An 18156-nucleotide genomic window follows, 5' to 3' on the forward strand; every position below is an offset into this window, starting at 1 on the left:
GAGCCGGGTCGCTCCGTGTGTCTGTAACTAGAGCCGGGTGCTCCGTGTGTCTGTAACTAGAGCCGGGTCGCTCCGTGTCTGTAACTAGAGCCGGGTCGCTCCGTATCTGTACCTGTAACTAGAGCCGGGTCGCTCCGTGTGTCTGTAACTAGAGCCGGGTCTCTCCGTGTGTCTGTACCTGTAACTGTCCATGTCGGGCGCCGCGGGGTCTTCCTCAGTGACCCTCCAATGGATGACCAGACACGGGGCAGGGTTTCGGATACGGGCCAGGTGCACAAGGGGCTTCTGGGGGATGGAGTAGGAGGCCGCCTCGAGGGGAGGGAGGAAGGGAAAGGGGTCGGGGGGAGAGGAGGGAGATGGGACAGCAGCTCACTCTGCGACGGAGGGAACACGAAGAGGGGAGTAGAGGACACGGGACTCCTCGGTCTTCACGGTGGTTTCCATCTTCACCGTGCACTCCGTTTTAACTGGCGATGTGGCTGGCGGTCTGGTCACCGGTGCAGACGCCGACCTTCTACACACACAAGGGAAGGGAGAGGTTACATGGTTTGATACTGAGAGAGAAAGACAAGAAAATAACGACTTTCAGAAGACTAGACTAATGTTGCTGGATAATAACTACTAATAACCACAAATAACCACTAATAACCACAAATAACCACTAATAACTACAAATAACCACTAATAACTACAAATAACCACTAATAACTACAAATAACCACCAATAACTACTAAACCACCAATAACTACTAAACCACCAATAACTACTAAACCACCAATAACTACTAAACCACCAATAACTACTAAACCACCAATAACTACAAACTACTAACAACCACAAATAACCACAAACTACTAGCTACTAATAACTACTAATAACCAGTAATAACTACTAATAACCACCAATAACTACTAATAACCACCAATAACTACTAATAACCACCAATAACTACTAAACCAGTAATAACTACTAATAACTAATAACTACTAATAACCACCAATAACTACTAAACCAGTAATAACTACTAATAACTACTAATAACCACTAATAACTACTAAACCACTAATAACTACTAAACCACTAATAACTACTAAACCACTAATAACTACTAAACCACTAATAACTACTAATAACTACTAATAACCACTAATAACTACTAAACCACCAATAACTACTAAACCACCAATAACTACTAAACCACCAATAACTACTAAACCACCAATAACCACCAATAACTACTAAACCACCAATAACTACTAGCTACTAATAACTACTAATAACCAGTAATAACTACTAATAACTACAAACTACTAATAACTACTAACAACCACAAACTACTAATAACTACTAACAACCACAAACTACTACTACTAGCTACTAATAACCACTAATAACCACTAATATATATATTTTTTAACCTTTTTACCTATATATTTTTTTTACCAGGCAAGTCAGTTAAGAACATATTCTTATTTTCAATGACGGCCTGGGAACAGCGGGTTAACTGCCTGTTCAGGGGCAGAACGACAGATTTGTACCTTGTCAGCTCGGGGTTTGAACTCGCAACCTTCCGGTTACTAGTCCAACGCTCTAACCACTAGGCTACGCTGCCGCCCCCACCAATAACTACTAATAACCACTAATACCTGCTAATACCCAATAATAAACACTAATAACTCCTTTATAATGCAGTGGTCAGAGTGTAGCAGAAACCTACCAGTACGTGAGGAGAGAGAGGAAGAGGAGAACGAGATGGAGGAGGAGAGGTAGGAGGAAGAGGAGAACGGGGGAAGAGGAGAATGGGAGGAAGAGGAGGAGGGTAAGAGGAGCGGTAGGAGGAAGAAGAGGAGGGTAGGAGGAAGAGGAGTAGAGGTAGGAGAAAGAGGAGTAGAGGTAAGAGGAGCGGTAGGAGGAAGAGGAGGAGAGGTAAGAGGAGAGGTAGGAGGAAGAGGAGAACGGGGGAAGAGGAGAATGGGAGGAAGAGGAGGAGTGGTAAGAGGAGCGGTAGGAGGAAGGAAGAGGAGAGGTAGGAGGAAGGGAGGAGGAAGAGGAGGAGTGGTAAGAGGAGCGGTAGGAGGAAGAGGAGGAGAGGGGTAAGAGGAGTGGTAGGAGGAAGAGGGGAGGAGTGGTAAGAGCGGTAGGAGAGGTAAGAGGAGCGGTAGGAGGAAGAGGAGGAGGATTGGTAGGAGGAGCGGTAGGAGGAAGAGGAGGAGAGGTAGGAGGAAGAGGAGGAGTGGTAGGAGGAAGAGGAGGAGTGGTAGGAGGAAGAGGAGGAGTGGTAGGAGGAAGAGGAGGAGTGGTAGGAGGAAGAGGAGGAGTGTAGCAGAAACCTACCAGTACTTGAGGGAGAGAGAACGGGAGGAAGAGGAGAAAACGAGGAGGAGGAGGAGTGGTCGGAGGAAGAGGAGGAGTGGTAGGAGGAAGAGGGATGTTGTGTTGCTTTCCATTCCTCTCTTTTTCTTTCTTCCTGTCTGGGTTTTTTTTATTGGACATCTAGAGAGACAAACAACCAATCACAGAGAAGCTGTTAGTATCAGATTCTCAGAAGTATCAGAATCAGTAGCGGTGTATGAGATGGGGGTGTGTGTGTAGTGTGTGTGTGTGTGTGTGTGTGTGGGTGTGTAGGCACGTTACCATTTTCTGCCAGAAACCATCTACAACCTTCCTCTTCCTCTGCTTCTCAGCCGAGTCTTCCTCATCAGAATCTGACCTGAGCATGGATTATAGATATATAGAGATATAGATATAGATAGATATATAGATATAGATAGAGATATAGATAGATATATAGATAGATATATAGATGTCTGACCTGAGCATGGATTATAGATATATAGATATAGATAGAGATATAGATAGATATATAGATGTCTGACCTGAGCATGGATTATAGATGTATAGATAGATAGATATAGATAGGAGATGTGTGTGTATGTATATGGTCCTTCTGTAGCTCAGTTGGTAGAGCATGGCGCTTGTAACACCAGGGTAGTGGGTTCGATCCCCGGGACCACCCATACGTAGAATGTATGCACACATGACTGTAAGTCGCTTTGGATAAAAGCGTCTGCTAAATGGCATATATTATATACTATAAATACGTATGTCCTGATATATATATATATATATATATATATATATATATATATATATATATATATATACACTATAAACACATCCTGATATATATATATATATATATATATACTATAAATACACACTAAATGTCCTGAGCTATATATATATACTATAAATATACACTGAATGTCCTGATATATATACATATACTATAAACACATCCTGATATATATATATTGAATATATGTAGATTCATAGAAGGGAAACACCACTTCCTGTCAGAGCCAGGGGGGAAAGGAAATGTCATTTCTTATTGGTACAGGGCCTATTGTGTGTGATATATATATACTATAAACACATACTATCCTGATATATATATATATATATAACACCACTTCCTACTGTGTGTGATATATATATATATATAACACCACTTCCTGTCAGAGCCAGGGGGGAAAGGAAATGTCATTTCTTATTGGTACAGGGCCTATTGTGTGTGATATATATATATATATATATATATATATACTATAAACACATACTATCCTGATATATATATAACACCACTTCCTACTGTGTGTGCTGTGGAGTGTGTGTGTGTGTGTGTGTGTGTGTGTGTGTGTGTGTGTGTGTGTGTGTGTGTGTGTGTGTGTGTGTGTGTGTGTGTGTGTGTGTGTGTGTGTGTGTGTGTGTGTGTGTGTGTGTGTGTCTACCTGCTGATGTCCACAGTGCTCAGTCCTTTCTCAGTCTCAGTCAGGTCCACAAGACCAGAACCCAGCCTCCTCTGGAGAAACACACTTCATTATCTTTCAGGGAGAGGAGAGGAGAGGAGAGGAGAGGAGAGGAGAGGAGAGGAGAGGAGAGGAGAGGAGAGGAGAGGAGAGAGGAGAGAGGAGAGGAAAGAGAGAAGGGTCCACAAGACCAGAACCCAGCCTCCTCTGGAGAAACACACTTCATTATCTTTCAGAGAGAGGAGAGGAGAGGAGAGGAGAGGAGAGGAGAGGAGAGGAGAGGAGAGGAGAGGAGAGGAGAGGAGAGGAGAGGAGAGGAGAGAAAAGAGAGAAGGGTCCACAAGACCAGAACCCAGCCTCCTCTGGAGAAACACACTTCATTATCTTTCACAGAGATGCGAACGTATACACAACGGTGTGTGACCACGACCGCGCGTCTCTACAGTGTTGTCAGAGGGAGGAGAGAGAGAGAGAGAGGACAGAGAGAGGACAGAGAGAGAGACAGAGAGAGAGAGAGGACAGAGAGAGAGAGGACAGAGAGAGGACAGAGAGGACAGAGAGGACAGAGAGAGGACAGAGAGGACAGAGAGAGAGACAGAGAGGGAGGAGGACAGAGAAGGAGTGTGTGTGTGTCTACCTGATTGTGTTTAACTCCAGGAGCTCGTAGCATCCTGACGTAAGAGATGGCAGCATCCCCCCTCCTCTTCACCTTCTTAATGTGAGCCTGAGAAACACAGGGTTATTCCCCCTCTGACTAGAGAAACACAGGGTTATTCCCCCTCTAACTAGAGAAACACAGGGTTATTCCCCCTCTAACTAGAGAAACACAGGGTTATTCCCCTCTAACTAGAGAAACCCCCTCCCCCCTACCTCCAGTCTGCCCCCCCTCCCTCCCTACCTCTAGTCTGCCCCCCCCCCCTCCTCCTCCCTACCTCCAGTCCGGACCCCCCTCCTCCCTACCTCCAGTCTGGACCCCCCCCTCCCTAACTCCAGTCTGCCCCCCTACCTCCAGTCTGCCCCCCCTTACCTCCAGTCTGCCCCCCCCCTCCTCCTACCTCCAGTCTGGACCCCCTACCTCCAGTCTGGACCCCCTACCTCCAGTCTGGACCCCCTCCCCCTACCTCCAGTCTGCCCCCCCTCCCCAGTCTGCCCCCTCCTCCCCTATCTCCAGTCTGGATCCCCCTCCTCCCTACCTCTAGTCTGCCCCCCCTCCTCCCTACCTCCAGTCTGCCCCCCCCCTCCCTACCTCCAGTCTGGACCCCCTCCCTACCTCCAGTCTGGACCCCCCTCCCTACCTCCAGTCTGGACCCCCATCCCTAACTCCAGTCTGGACCCCCCCTAACTCCAGTCTGCCCCCCCTCCTCCCTACCTCCAGTCTGGACCCCCCTACCTCCAGTCTGGACCCCCTACCTCCAGTCTGCCCCCCTCCTCCCTACCTCCAGTCTGCCCCCCCCTCCCCTACCTCTAGTCTGCCCCCCTCCTCCCTACCTCCAGTCTGGACCCCCTACCTCCAGTCTGGACCCCCTACCTCCAGTCTGCCCCCCCCTCCTCCCTACCTCCAGTCTGGACCCCCCTACCTCTAGTCTGCCCCCCCTCCTCCCTACCTCCAGTCTGCCCCCCCTCCTCCCTACCTCCAGTCTGGACCCCCCTACCTCCTAGTCTGCCCCCCCTCCTCCCTACCTCCAGTCTGCCCCCCCCTCCTCCCTACCTCCAGTCTGGACCCCCCTACCTCTAGTCTGCCCCCCTCCTCCTACCTCTAGTCTGCCCCCCTCCCCTACCTCCAGTCTGGACCCCCCTACCTCTAGTCTGCCCCCCCCTCCTCCCTACCTCCAGTCTGCGTATGACCAGGTCGTATTTAGGTTCACATTCCAGTAGCTGAACTCTCTCCAATAGCGACTCCATCTTGGATTCAGACTGTTTCATAGCACTTTGCACTTCCTGCTGGAGCAGACCCTGGACCTGGGGATGACACACACCTGGTTACCACCTGGTTACTACACACACCAGACCCTGGACCTGGGGATGACACACACCTGGTTACCACCTGGTTACCACACACACCTGGTTACTACACACACCTGGTTACCACCTGGTTACTACACACACCAGACCCTGGACCTGGGGATGACACACACCTGGTTACTACACACACCTGGTTACTACACACACCTGGTTACTACACACACCAGACCCTGGACCTGGGGATGACACACACCTGGTTACTACACACACCTGGTTACTACCTGGTTACTACACACACCTGGTTACTACACACACCTGGTTACTACCTGGTTACTACACACACCTGGTTACTACACACACCAGAACCTGGACCTGGGGATGACACACACCTGGTTACTACACACACCAGACCCTGGACCTGGGGATGACACACACCTGGTTACCACCTGGTTACTACACACACCTGGTTACTACACACACCTGACCCTGGACCTGGGGATGACACACACCTGTACCAGAACACACCAGACCCTGTAACAGAACACACCAGACCCTGTACCAGGACACACCAGACCCTGTACCAGAACACACCAGACCCTGTACCAGAACACACCAGACCCTGTAACAGAACACACCAGACCCTGTACCAGAACACACCAGACTAGACCCTGTACCAGAACACACCAGACCAGACCCTGTACCAGGACACACCAGACCAGACCCTGTACCAGAACACACCAGACCCTGTACCAGAACACACCAGACCAGACCCTGTACCAGAACACACCAGACCAGACACTGTACCAGAACACAACAAACCAGACCCTGTACCAGGACACACCAGACCCTGTACCAGGACACACCAGACCAGACCCTGTACCAGGACACACCAGACCAGACCCTGTACCAGGACACACCAGACCAGACCCTGTACCAGGACACACCAGACCCTGTACCAGGACACACCAGACCCTGTACCAGGACACACCAGACCCTGTACCAGGACACACCAGACCCTGTACCAGGACACACCAGACCCTGTACCAGAACACACCAGACCCTGTACCAGGACACACCAGACCCTGTACCAGAACACACCAGACCAGACCCTGTACCAGGACACACCAGACCCTGTACCAGAACACACCAGACCCTGTACCAGAACACACCAGACCCTGTACCAGAACACACCAGACCCTGTACCAGAACACACCAGACCCTGTACCAGAACACACCAGACCCTGTACCAGAACACACCAGACCCTGTACCAGAACACACCAGACCAGACCCTGTACCAGAACACACCAGACCAGACCCTGTACCAGAACACACCAGACCCTGTACCAGACCAGACCCTGTACCAGAACACACCAGACCAGACCCTGTACCAGAACACACCAGACCCTGTACCAGAACACACCAGACCCTGTACCAGAACACACCAGACCCTGTACCAGAACACACCAGACCCTGTACCAGAACACACCAGACCAGACCCTGTACCAGAACACACCAGACCCTGTACCAGAACACACCAGACCCTGTACCAGAACACACCAGACCAGACCCTGTACCAGAACACACCAGACCAGACCCTGTACCAGAACACACCAGACCCTGTACCAGAACACACCAGACCCTGTACCAGAACAGACCAGACCCTGTAGACCAGACCCTGTACCAGAACACACCAGACCCTGTACCAGAACACACCAGACCAGACCCTGTACCAGAACACACCAGACCAGACCCTGTACCAGAACACACCAGACCAGACCCTGTACCAGAACACACCAGACCAGACCCTGTACCAGAACACACCAGACCAGACCCTGTACCAGAACACACCAGACCAGACCCTGTACCAGAACACACCAGACCAGACCCTGTACCAGAACAAACCAGACCAGACCCTGTACCAGAACACACCAGACCCTGTACCAGGACACACCAGACCCTGTACCAGGACACACCAGACCCTGTACCAGGACACACCAGACCCTGTACCAGAACACACCAGACCCTGTACCAGGACACACCAGACCAGACCCTGTACCAGGACACACCAGACCCTGTACCAGGACACACCAGACCCTGTACCAGAACACACCAGACCCTGTACCAGAACACACCAGACCCTGTACCAGGACACACCAGACCCTGTACCAGGACACACCAGACCCTGTACCAGAACACACCAGACCCTGTACCAGAACACACCAGACCCTGTACCAGGACACACCAGACCCTGTACCAGAACACACCAGACCAGACCCTGTACCAGAACACACCAGACCAGACCCTGTACCAGAACACACCAGACCAGACCCTGTACCAGAACACACCAGACCAGACCCTGTACCAGAACACCAGACCAGACCCTGTACCAGGACACACCAGACCAGACCCTGTACCAGGACACACCAGACCAGACCCTGTACCAGGACACACCAGACCCTGTACCAGGACACACCAGACCCTGTACCAGAACACACCAGACCCTGTACCAGAACACACCAGACCAGACCCTGTACCAGAACACACCAGACCAGACCCTGTACCAGAACACACCAGACCAGACCCTGTACCAGAACACACCAGACCCTGTACCAGAACACACCAGACCCTGTACCAGAACACACCAGACCCTGTACCAGAACACACCAGACCCTGTACCAGGACACACCAGACCCTATACCAGGACACACCAGACCCTGTACCAGGACACACCAGACCAGACCCTGTACCAGGACACACCAGACCAGACCCTGTACCAGGACACACCAGACCCTGTACCAGGACACACCAGACCCTGTACCAGGACACACCAGACCCTGTACCAGGACACACCAGACCCTGTACCAGGACACACCAGACCCTGTACCAGGACACACCAGACCCTGTACCAGGACACACCAGACCCTGTACCAGGACACACCAGACCCTGTACCAGGACACACCAGACCCTGTACCAGGACACACCAGACCCTGTACCAGGACACACCAGACCCTGTACCAGAACACACCAGACCAGACCCTGTACCAGAACACACCAGACCAGACCCTGTACCAGAACACACCAGACCCTGTACCAGAACACACCAGACCCTGTACCAGGACACACCAGACCCTGTACCAGGACACACCAGACCCTGTACCAGGACACACCAGACCCTGTACCAGGACACACCAGACTCTGTAGGACACCTGGACCAGGACATACCAGACCCTGGACCAGAACACACCAGACACCTGTACCAGAACACACCAGACCCTGTACCAGAACACACCAGACCCTGTACCAGAACACACCAGACCCTGTACCAGAACACACCAGACCCTGTACCAGAACACACCAGACCCTGTACCAGGACACAACACAAGGCTGTGTTTAGCAGGACACAACGTACCAAAAACATTCCAAAACAGAAAGCCAATTCAGAGTCATGTCAATTAAATATGACCAGACTGCTTACCTCACACTTGGAGAACATCTTGGTTGGCTGGTCAGAGTCAGGTGACCCAGCTTCATGCTCTCTGGTCCTCTTCCTCATCCTGGTAAGAATGAAGACAGAATGGTTCATACGACACTAAACCAACAGCTAGTTACAGTTCTGGATGGTTAATTACTATATTTGAAATATGAAACTATATGAAAACAAGACATGGTAGGATGGGAACCCATATCTCCTGAATGAAAACATGGCCGTCTCATGGTAGGATGGGAACCCATATCTCCTGAATGAAAACATGGCCGTCTCATGGTAGGATGGGAACCCATATCTCCTGAATGAAAACATGGCCGTCTCATGGTAGGATGGGAACCCATATCTCCTGAATGAAAACATGGCCGTCTCATGGTAGGATGGGAACCCATATCTCCTGAATGAAAACATGGCCGTCTCATGGTAGGATGGGAACCCATATCTCCTGAATGAAAACATGGCCGTCTCATGGTAGGATGGGAACCCATATCTCCTGAATGGTCATCTCATGGTAGGATGGGAACCCATATCTCCTGAATGGTCATCTCATGGTAGGATGGGAACCCATATCTCCTGAATGAAAACATGGCCATCTCATGGTAGGATGGGACCCCATATCTCCTGAATGGTCATCTCATGGTAGGATGGGGATGGGAACCCATATCTCCTGAATGAAAACATGGCCATCTCATGGTAGGATGGGGGTGGGAACCCATATCTCCTGAATGAAAATATGGCCGTCTCATGGTAGGATGGGAACCCATATCTCCTGAATGGCCATCTCATGGTAGGATGGGAACCCATATCTCCTGAATGAAAACATGGCCGTCTCATGGTAGGATGGGAACCCATATCTCCTGAATGGCCATCTCATGGTAGGATGGGGGTGGGAACCCATATCTCCTGAATGGCCATCTCATGGTAGGATGGGAACCCATATCTCCTGAATGAAAACATGGCTGTCTCATGGTAGGATGGGACCCCATATCTCCTGAATGGCCATCTCATGGTAGGATGGGGGTGGGAACCCATATCTCCTGAATGAAAACATGGCCGTCTCATGGTAGGATGGGAACCCATATCTCCTGAATGAAAACATGGCCGTCTCATGGTAGGATGGGAACCCATATCTCCTGAATGAAAACATGGCCGTCTCATGGTAGGATGGGAACCCATATCTCCTGAATGAAAACATGGCCGTCTCATGGTAGGATGGGAACCCATATCTCCTGAATGAAAACATGGCCGTCTCATGGTAGGATGGGAACCCATATCTCCTGAATGAAAACATGGCCGTCTCATGGTAGGATGGGAACCCATATCTCCTGAATGGTCATCTCATGGTAGGATGGGAACCCATATCTCCTGAATGGTCATCTCATGGTAGGATGGGAACCCATATCTCCTGAATGAAAACATGGCCATCTCATGGTAGGATGGGACCCCATATCTCCTGAATGGTCATCTCATGGTAGGATGGGGATGGGAACCCATATCTCCTGAATGAAAACATGGCCATCTCATGGTAGGATGGGAACCCATATCTCCTGAATGAAAACATGGCCATCTCATGGTAGGATGGGGGTGGGAACCCATATCTCCTGAATGAAAATATGGCCGTCTCATGGTAGGATGGGAACCCATATCTCCTGAATGGCCATCTCATGGTAGGATGGGAACCCATATCTCCTGAATGAAAACATGGCCGTCTCATGGTAGGATGGGAACCCATATCTCCTGAATGGCCATCTCATGGTAGGATGGGGGTGGGAACCCATATCTCCTGAATGGCCATCTCATGGTAGGATGGGAACCCATATCTCCTGAATGAAAACATGGCTGTCTCATGGTAGGATGGGACCCCATATCTCCTGAATGGCCATCTCATGGTAGGATGGGGGTGGGAACCCATATCTCCTGAATGAAAACATGGCCATGTCATGGTAGGATGGGAACCCATATCTCCTGAATGGCCATCTCATGGTAGGATGGGAACCCATATCTCCTGAATGGCCACCTCATGGTAGGTTGGGAACCCATATCTCCTGAATGGCCATCTCATGGTAGGATGGGAACCCATATCTCCTGAATGGCCATCTCATGGTAGGATGGGAACCCATATCTCCTGAATGGCCATCTCATGGTAGGATGGGAACCCATATCTCCTGAATGAAAACATGGCTGTCTCATGGTAGGATGGGAACCCATATCTCCTGAATGAAATCATGGCCATCTCATGGTAGGATGGGAACCCATATCTCCTGAATGAAAACATGGCCTTCTCATGGTAGGATAGGAACCCATATCTCCTGAATGGTCATCTCATGGTAGGATGGGAACCCATATCTCCTGAATGAAAACATGGCTGTCTCATGGTAGGTTGGGAACCCATATCTCCTGAATGGCCATCTCATGGTAGGATTGGAACCCATATTTCCTGAATGAAAACATGGCTGTCTCATGGTAGGATGGGAACCCATATCTCCTGAATGAAAACATGGCCGTGTCATGGTAGGATGGGACCCCATATCTCCTGAATGAAAACATGGCCGTCTCATGGTAGGATGGGAACCCATATCTCTTGAATGGCCGTCTCATGGTAGGATAGGAACCCATATCTCCTGAATGAAAACATGGCCGTGTCATGGTAGGGTGGGAACCCATATCTCCTGAATGAAAACATGGCCGTGTCATGGTAGGCTGGGGGGTGGGAACCCATATCTCCTGAATGAAAACATGGCCGTGTCATGGTAGGATAGGAACCCATATCTCCTGAATGGCCATCATGGTAGGATGGGAACCCAGATCTCCTGAATGGCCATCATGGTAGGATGGGAACCCATATCTCCTGAATGAAAACATGTCTGTCTCATGGTAGGATGGGAACCCATATCTTCTGAATGAAAACATGGCCGTCTCATGGCAGGATGGGGGATGGGAACCCATATCTCCTGAATGAAAACATGTCTGTCTCATGGTAGGATGGGAATCCATATCTCCTGAATGTTTTGGCATTCAGTTCCAAAACGTCACTTTCTGACCACTTCTCTCTCATATATATATATATCTGTAAAGTTTTGTTCAAAGCAAAAAGGGTCAGAAAGTGACTCAAATCAAATGACCAAGGCCAACCCCCAAAACAAGGCTTCAACCACTACACGTTGTCCAAGGCCAACACGTTGTCCAAGGCCAACACGTTGTCCAACCCCTACACGTTGTCCAACCCCTACACGTTGTCCAACCCCTACACGTTGTCCAACCCCTACACGTTGTCCAACCCCTACACGTTGTCCAACCCCTACACGTTGTCCAACCCCTACACGTTGTCCAACCCCTACACGTTGTCCAACCCCTACACGTTGTCCAACCCCTACACGTTGTCCAACCCCTACACGTTGTCCAACCCCTACACGTTGTCCAACCCCTACCCCTACACGTTGTCCAAGGCCAACCACCAAAACAAGGCTTCAGAAAAGGCCTTCTGTGACACATGAAACAAAACTGTAAAGTGTCAATGCCATTAAGTACATCTTTTCATGAATATTAACATGTAAAAACATGTAATATTATAAATGTTAAAAAATATATATAACATTTCAAAATCATAGTGCATGTGCAGGCCAAGTCAAGCTCTTCCACACCGATCTCGAAAAAAACATGTTTGTTTTTTTGTATGTACTTGGCTTTGTGCACGGGGGGGGTCATAAAAACATTTATTTTTTGGTATGTATTTGGTATGGGGTTTGAGGCTGGATTCCTGGAAAGGGGGGCATTGTATGGGGTTTGAAGCTGGGTTTCTGTACAGGGGGGGCATTGTTTGGGGTTTGAGGCTGGGTTTCTGTACAGGGGGCATTGTTTGGGGTTTGAGGCTGGGTTTCTGTACAGGGGGGCATTGTTTGGGGTTTGAGGCTGGGTTTCTGTACGGGGGGGGGCATTGTTTGGGGTTTGAGGCTGGGTTTCTGTACAGGGGGGGCATTGTTTGGGGTTTGAGGCTGGGTTTCTGTACAGGGGGCATTGTTTGGGGTTTGAGGCTTTTCTGTGGGGGGTGCATTGTTTGGGGTTTGAGGCTGGGTTTCTGTACAGGGGTGGGGGCATTGTTTAGGGTTTGAAGCTGGGTTTCTGTACAGGGGGAGGCATTGTTTAGGGTTTGAAGCTGGGTTTCTGTACAGGGGGGGGGGGCATTGTTTGGGGTTTGAGGCTGGGTTTCTGTACAGGGGGGCATTGTTTGGGGTTTGAGGCTGGGTTTCTGTACAGGGGGGCATTGTATGGGGTTTGAGGCTGGGTTTCTGTACAGGGGGGCATTGTATGGGGTTTGAGGCTGGGTTTCTGTACAGGGGGGGCATTGTTTAGGGTTTGAGGCTGGGTTTCGTACAGGGGGGGCATTGTATGGGGTTTGAGGCTGGGTTTCTGTACAGGGGGGGCATTGTTTAGGGTTTGAGGCTGGGTTTCTGTACAGGGGGGCATTGTATGGGGTTTGAGGCTGGGTTTCTGTACAGGGGGGCATTGTTTGGGGTTTGAGGCTGGGTTTCTGTACAGGGGGGCATTGTTTAGGGTTTGAGGCTGGGTTTCTGTACAGGGGGGGCATTGTTTAGGGTTTGAGGCTGGGTTTCTGTACAGGGGGGGGGCATTGTTTAGGGTTTGAGGCTGGGTTTCTGTACAGGGGGGGGGCATTGTTTAGGGTTTGAGGCTGGGTTTCTGTACAGGGGGGGCATTGTATGGGGTTTGAGGCTGGGTTTCTGTACAGCACTTTGAAGACATCTGCTGATGTAAAAAAGGGGCTTTATAAATACATCTGATTGATCGTCACGCTGAAAACAGGACAGGGACTAACCCCAAACTGTTGCCACAAAGTTGGAAGCACGGAATCATCTAGAATGTCATTGTTATGTTAAGATTTCTCCTTCGGTGGAACTAAAGGAGCCCCAAACCATGAAAAAAAAAAAACAGCCCCAGACCATTATTACTCCTCCACCAAACTTTACAGTTTAGATGGTGGATACGATTGGCTAACATATTTTCAGCCAAGAGCCAATCACAACAGCTAAGCACAACCTCTTGCAGACTGCCAAACATCATCTTTGATATGTCAATGCCATATTTGATTGTCATATTTATTTAGGTGAAACTTGAAGGTTCTTGTTTTATATCATGTAGTGTTTGCCTGACTAGTGAGCTAGAGAACAATAACTCATCGAAGGCTAACGTTTAACTGAAGGAGCCCGAACCATGACAAAACAGCCCCAGACCATTATTCCTCCTCCACCAAACTTTACAGTTGGCACTATACAAACCTAGATGTGTCTGTCAGACTGCCAGATGGAGAAGCGTGATTTATTTCTCCGGAGGACATGTTTCCACTGCTCCAGAGTCCAACGGCGGCGAACAACGAGGCAACTCTGGCAAGACAGAGACATTTACAAGAAACCCGAAACCTTTACACGTTTCGAAAGTGTTTATGTTCATAAACATGATCTCCAGCTATGTGGTTGACATTTTGCAGTTTCGTTTCTAGGGTCAAAGAACAACACTTTTCTTTGTTTGTTTTTAATGGGTGGCCCTTGGACTAATAACTATGAATTGTATTACCTAGTTGGCAAGCTAATAACATTTGCAAATTGGACTCGAACCAGTCACACTCGAAGTACCGTTACCTATCGCTCCACTAATAACCGTGGCCCTTACCGTATACGGTGGATACAACTATTTTAAGATCTCAAGAGACATTTCACACCGGTTACACCAACACAATTCTGGTTTAAGATACAACAACAAAATATGCACATATGCACAAAAATCCACCCTCGGCCTATAGCTCACTAACATTTCCTTGCAATCGGGATGCAGGAACAAAAATAATAACGTTGTAGATAGCTAGATAACGTTAAATTCCTAACGTTAATAAGCTATTGCACTAAAGCATTTCACCAATCGCTCCAACATTTCCAATGAATTAAGAGAAAAATAAACACCCATATTAGAAAACGTGAAAACTAACCTGGTTTCGATCTTGTTCTTTAAAAAAAAAATGAAGCAGAAGATTTTAAGGTTTTCAATGTTTTTCACTCTGCAAAAGGAAGGGGTTTCCTTCTTGTAAAGTAGCTCCGTTAGCATCTGCCGAATCGGAGGGGAAAAAGGAGCGCACCAACTCCTGGGTTACCGGAAACTAAATTCCATCAGTAAATCTCTAGGAATATCGCGAGATCTCTTCAAACATCTGGCGTGACTTGGTGGGGTTTGAAACCATTCATTCATTTCTCTGTGCTTGATGTAAAAGTCACATCGATTTATTTACATGACAAAATATATTCATTTGACAATATATTAACATTCCTCAACGATACACGTAGTAATAAACAGATTAGGAATATTTTGGGGGATATTACCCACATTACACTAGATTTTTTTGTGGTCGAATATCTATGGAGACATACATTTACATTACATTTAAGTCATTTAGCAGACGCTCTTATCCAGAGCGACTTACAAATTGGTGCATTCACCTTATGACATCGAGTGGAACAGTCACTTTACAATAGTGCATCTAAATCTTAAAGGGGGGGGGGGGATTACTTATCCTATCCTAGGTATTCCTTCCTCCACATACAATGGGGGAAAATGGCTAAAACATATTGTATCTGTAACAAGGTAAAGGAGGTTTAATTTAAAATGTGACGTGGAATTGGTCCTGTAAAACATGTTTTGGAAAGATTCAAGCTGAATATAATTGTGATAATGGAGATCATTGTGATGTCTGTGGAATGGAGAAGGTATCGGAGCATTTGTCATTAGTTTGTTGTTTTATTTATAGGATATATTTTTTTTGGGGGGGGGGATTGAAGTACAAAACTTTGTTACTAAGAAAACAGGACAGGTTGTCCAATTTTAATGGTTTTGATATAATTATTTAATTCCCGAAATTATGACATTGAGGAAGGTGCAGGATATGTAATTCGACTGCCAATTTAACTTGTGCCCCCAGACATTGACTCTGTACCGTAATACCCTGTATATAGCCTCCACATTGACTCTGTACCGTAATACCCTGTATATAGTCTCCACATTGACTCTGTACCATAATACCCTGTATATAGCCTCCACATTGACTCTGTACCATAATACCCTGTATATAGCCTCCACATTGACTCTGTACCGTAATACCCTGTATATAGCCTCCACATTGACTCTGTACCGTAATACCCTGTATATAGCCTCCACATTGACTCAGTACCGTAATACCCTGTATATAGTCTCCACATTGACTCTGTACCGTAATACCCTGTATATAGCCTCCACATTGACTCTGTACCATAATACCCTGTATATAGCCTCCACATTGACTCTGTACCGTAATACCCTGTATATAGCCTCCACATTGACTCTGTACCGTAATACCCTGTATATAGCCTCCACATTGACTCTGTACCATAATACCCTGTATATAGCCTCCACATCGACTCTGTACCATAATACCCTGTATATAGCCTCCACATTGACTCTGTACCGTAATACCCTGTATATAGCCTCCACATTGACTCTGTACCATAATACCCTGTATATAGCCTCCACATTGACTCAGTACCGTAATACCCTGTATATAGTCTCCACATTGACTCTGTACTGTAATACCCTGTATATAGCCTCCACATTGACTCTGTACCGTAATACCCTGTATATAGTCTCCACAATGACTCTGTACTGTAATACCCTGTATATAGTCTCCACATTGACTCTGTACCGGTACCCCCTGTATATAGCCTCCACATTGACTCTGTACCGTAATACCCTGTATATAGTCTCCACATTGACTCTGTACCGGTACCCCCTGTATATAGCCTCCACATTGACTCTGTACCGTAATACCCTGTATATAGCCTCCACATTGACTCTGTACCGTAATACCCTGTATATAGCCTCCACATTGACTCTGTACCGTAATACCCTGTATATAGTCTCCACATTGACTCTGTACCGGTACCCCCTGTATATAGCCTCCACATTGACTCTGTACGGGTACCCCCTGTATATAGCCTCCACATTGACTCTGTACTGGTACCCCCCTGTATATAGCCTCCACATTGACTCTGTACGGGTACCCCCTGTATATAGCCTCCACATTGACTCTGTACCGTAATACCCTGTATATAGCCTCCACATTGACTCTGTACCGGTACCCCCTGTATATAGCCTCCACATTGACTCTGTACCGTAATACCCTGTATATAGCCTCCACATTGACTCTGTACCGTAATAGCCTGTATATAGCCTCCACATTGACTCTGTACCGTAATACCCTGTATATAGTCTCCACATTGACTCTGTACCGGTACCCCCTGTATATAGCCTCCACATTGACTCTGTACGGGTACCCCCTGTATATAGCCTCCACATTGACTCTGTACTGGTACCCCCTGTATATAGCCTCCACATTGACTCTGTACGGGTACCCCCTGTATATAGCCTCCACATTGACTCTGTACTGGTACCCCCCTGTATATAGCCTCCACATTGACTCTGTACGGGTACCCCCTGTATATAGCCTCCACATTGACTCTGTACCGTAATACCCTGTATATAGCCTCCACATTGACTCTGTACCGGTACCCCCTGTATATAGCCTCCACATTGACTCTGTACCGTAATACCCTGTATATAGCCTCCACATTGACTCTGTACCGTAATAGCCTGTATATAGCCTCCACATTGACTCTGTACCGTAATACCCTGTATATAGTCTCCACATTGACTCTGTACCGGTACCCCCTGTATATAGCCTCCACATTGACTCTGTACGGGTACCCCCTGTATATAGCCTCCACATTGACTCTGTACTGGTACCCCCTGTATATAGCCTCCACATTGACTCTGTACCGTAATACCCTGTATATAGCCTCCACATTG

At 48.2% G+C, this 18156-nt stretch overlaps 1 protein-coding gene across 1 annotated transcript; it reads right to left on the minus strand.

Annotated features, from left to right (window-relative positions):
• Window positions 1-369: 369 nt before the first annotated feature.
• On the minus strand, window positions 370-15377 carry LOC124028736. Its single transcript, XM_046340716.1, has 9 exons — window positions 15254-15377; window positions 14550-14654; window positions 9250-9328; window positions 5638-5769; window positions 4448-4534; window positions 3793-3863; window positions 2636-2711; window positions 2442-2494; window positions 370-514 (listed from the first exon to the last, which is right to left on the minus strand). Exons 1-9 carry the CDS (start codon window positions 15367-15369, stop codon window positions 370-372), a joined length of 864 nt encoding a protein of 287 aa, XP_046196672.1. The 5' UTR covers window positions 15370-15377.
• Between the last annotated feature and the right edge of the window lie 2779 nt (window positions 15378-18156).

The sequence above is a fragment of the Oncorhynchus gorbuscha genome, unplaced genomic scaffold, assembly GCF_021184085.1.
Source record: "Oncorhynchus gorbuscha isolate QuinsamMale2020 ecotype Even-year unplaced genomic scaffold, OgorEven_v1.0 Un_scaffold_4759, whole genome shotgun sequence".
Classification (NCBI taxonomy): Eukaryota; Metazoa; Chordata; class Actinopteri; order Salmoniformes; family Salmonidae; genus Oncorhynchus; species Oncorhynchus gorbuscha.

Bases quoted from the DNA above. Each gene is read 5' to 3' on its own strand.
- LOC124028736 (XM_046340716.1), bottom strand. From the start codon at position 15,369: ATGCTAACGGAGCTACTTTACAAGAAGGAAACCCCTTCCTTTTGCAGA. The intron at 4,535-5,637 runs GTAGGGAGGAGG...TGTGTTTCTCAG, and splicing joins TGGTCATACGCAGACTGGAG to GCTCACATTAAGAAGGTGAA. The intron at 515-2,441 runs GCAACACAACAT...TTGTGTGTGTAG, and splicing joins GAAAAAGAGAGGAATGGAAA to AAGGTCGGCGTCTGCACCGG.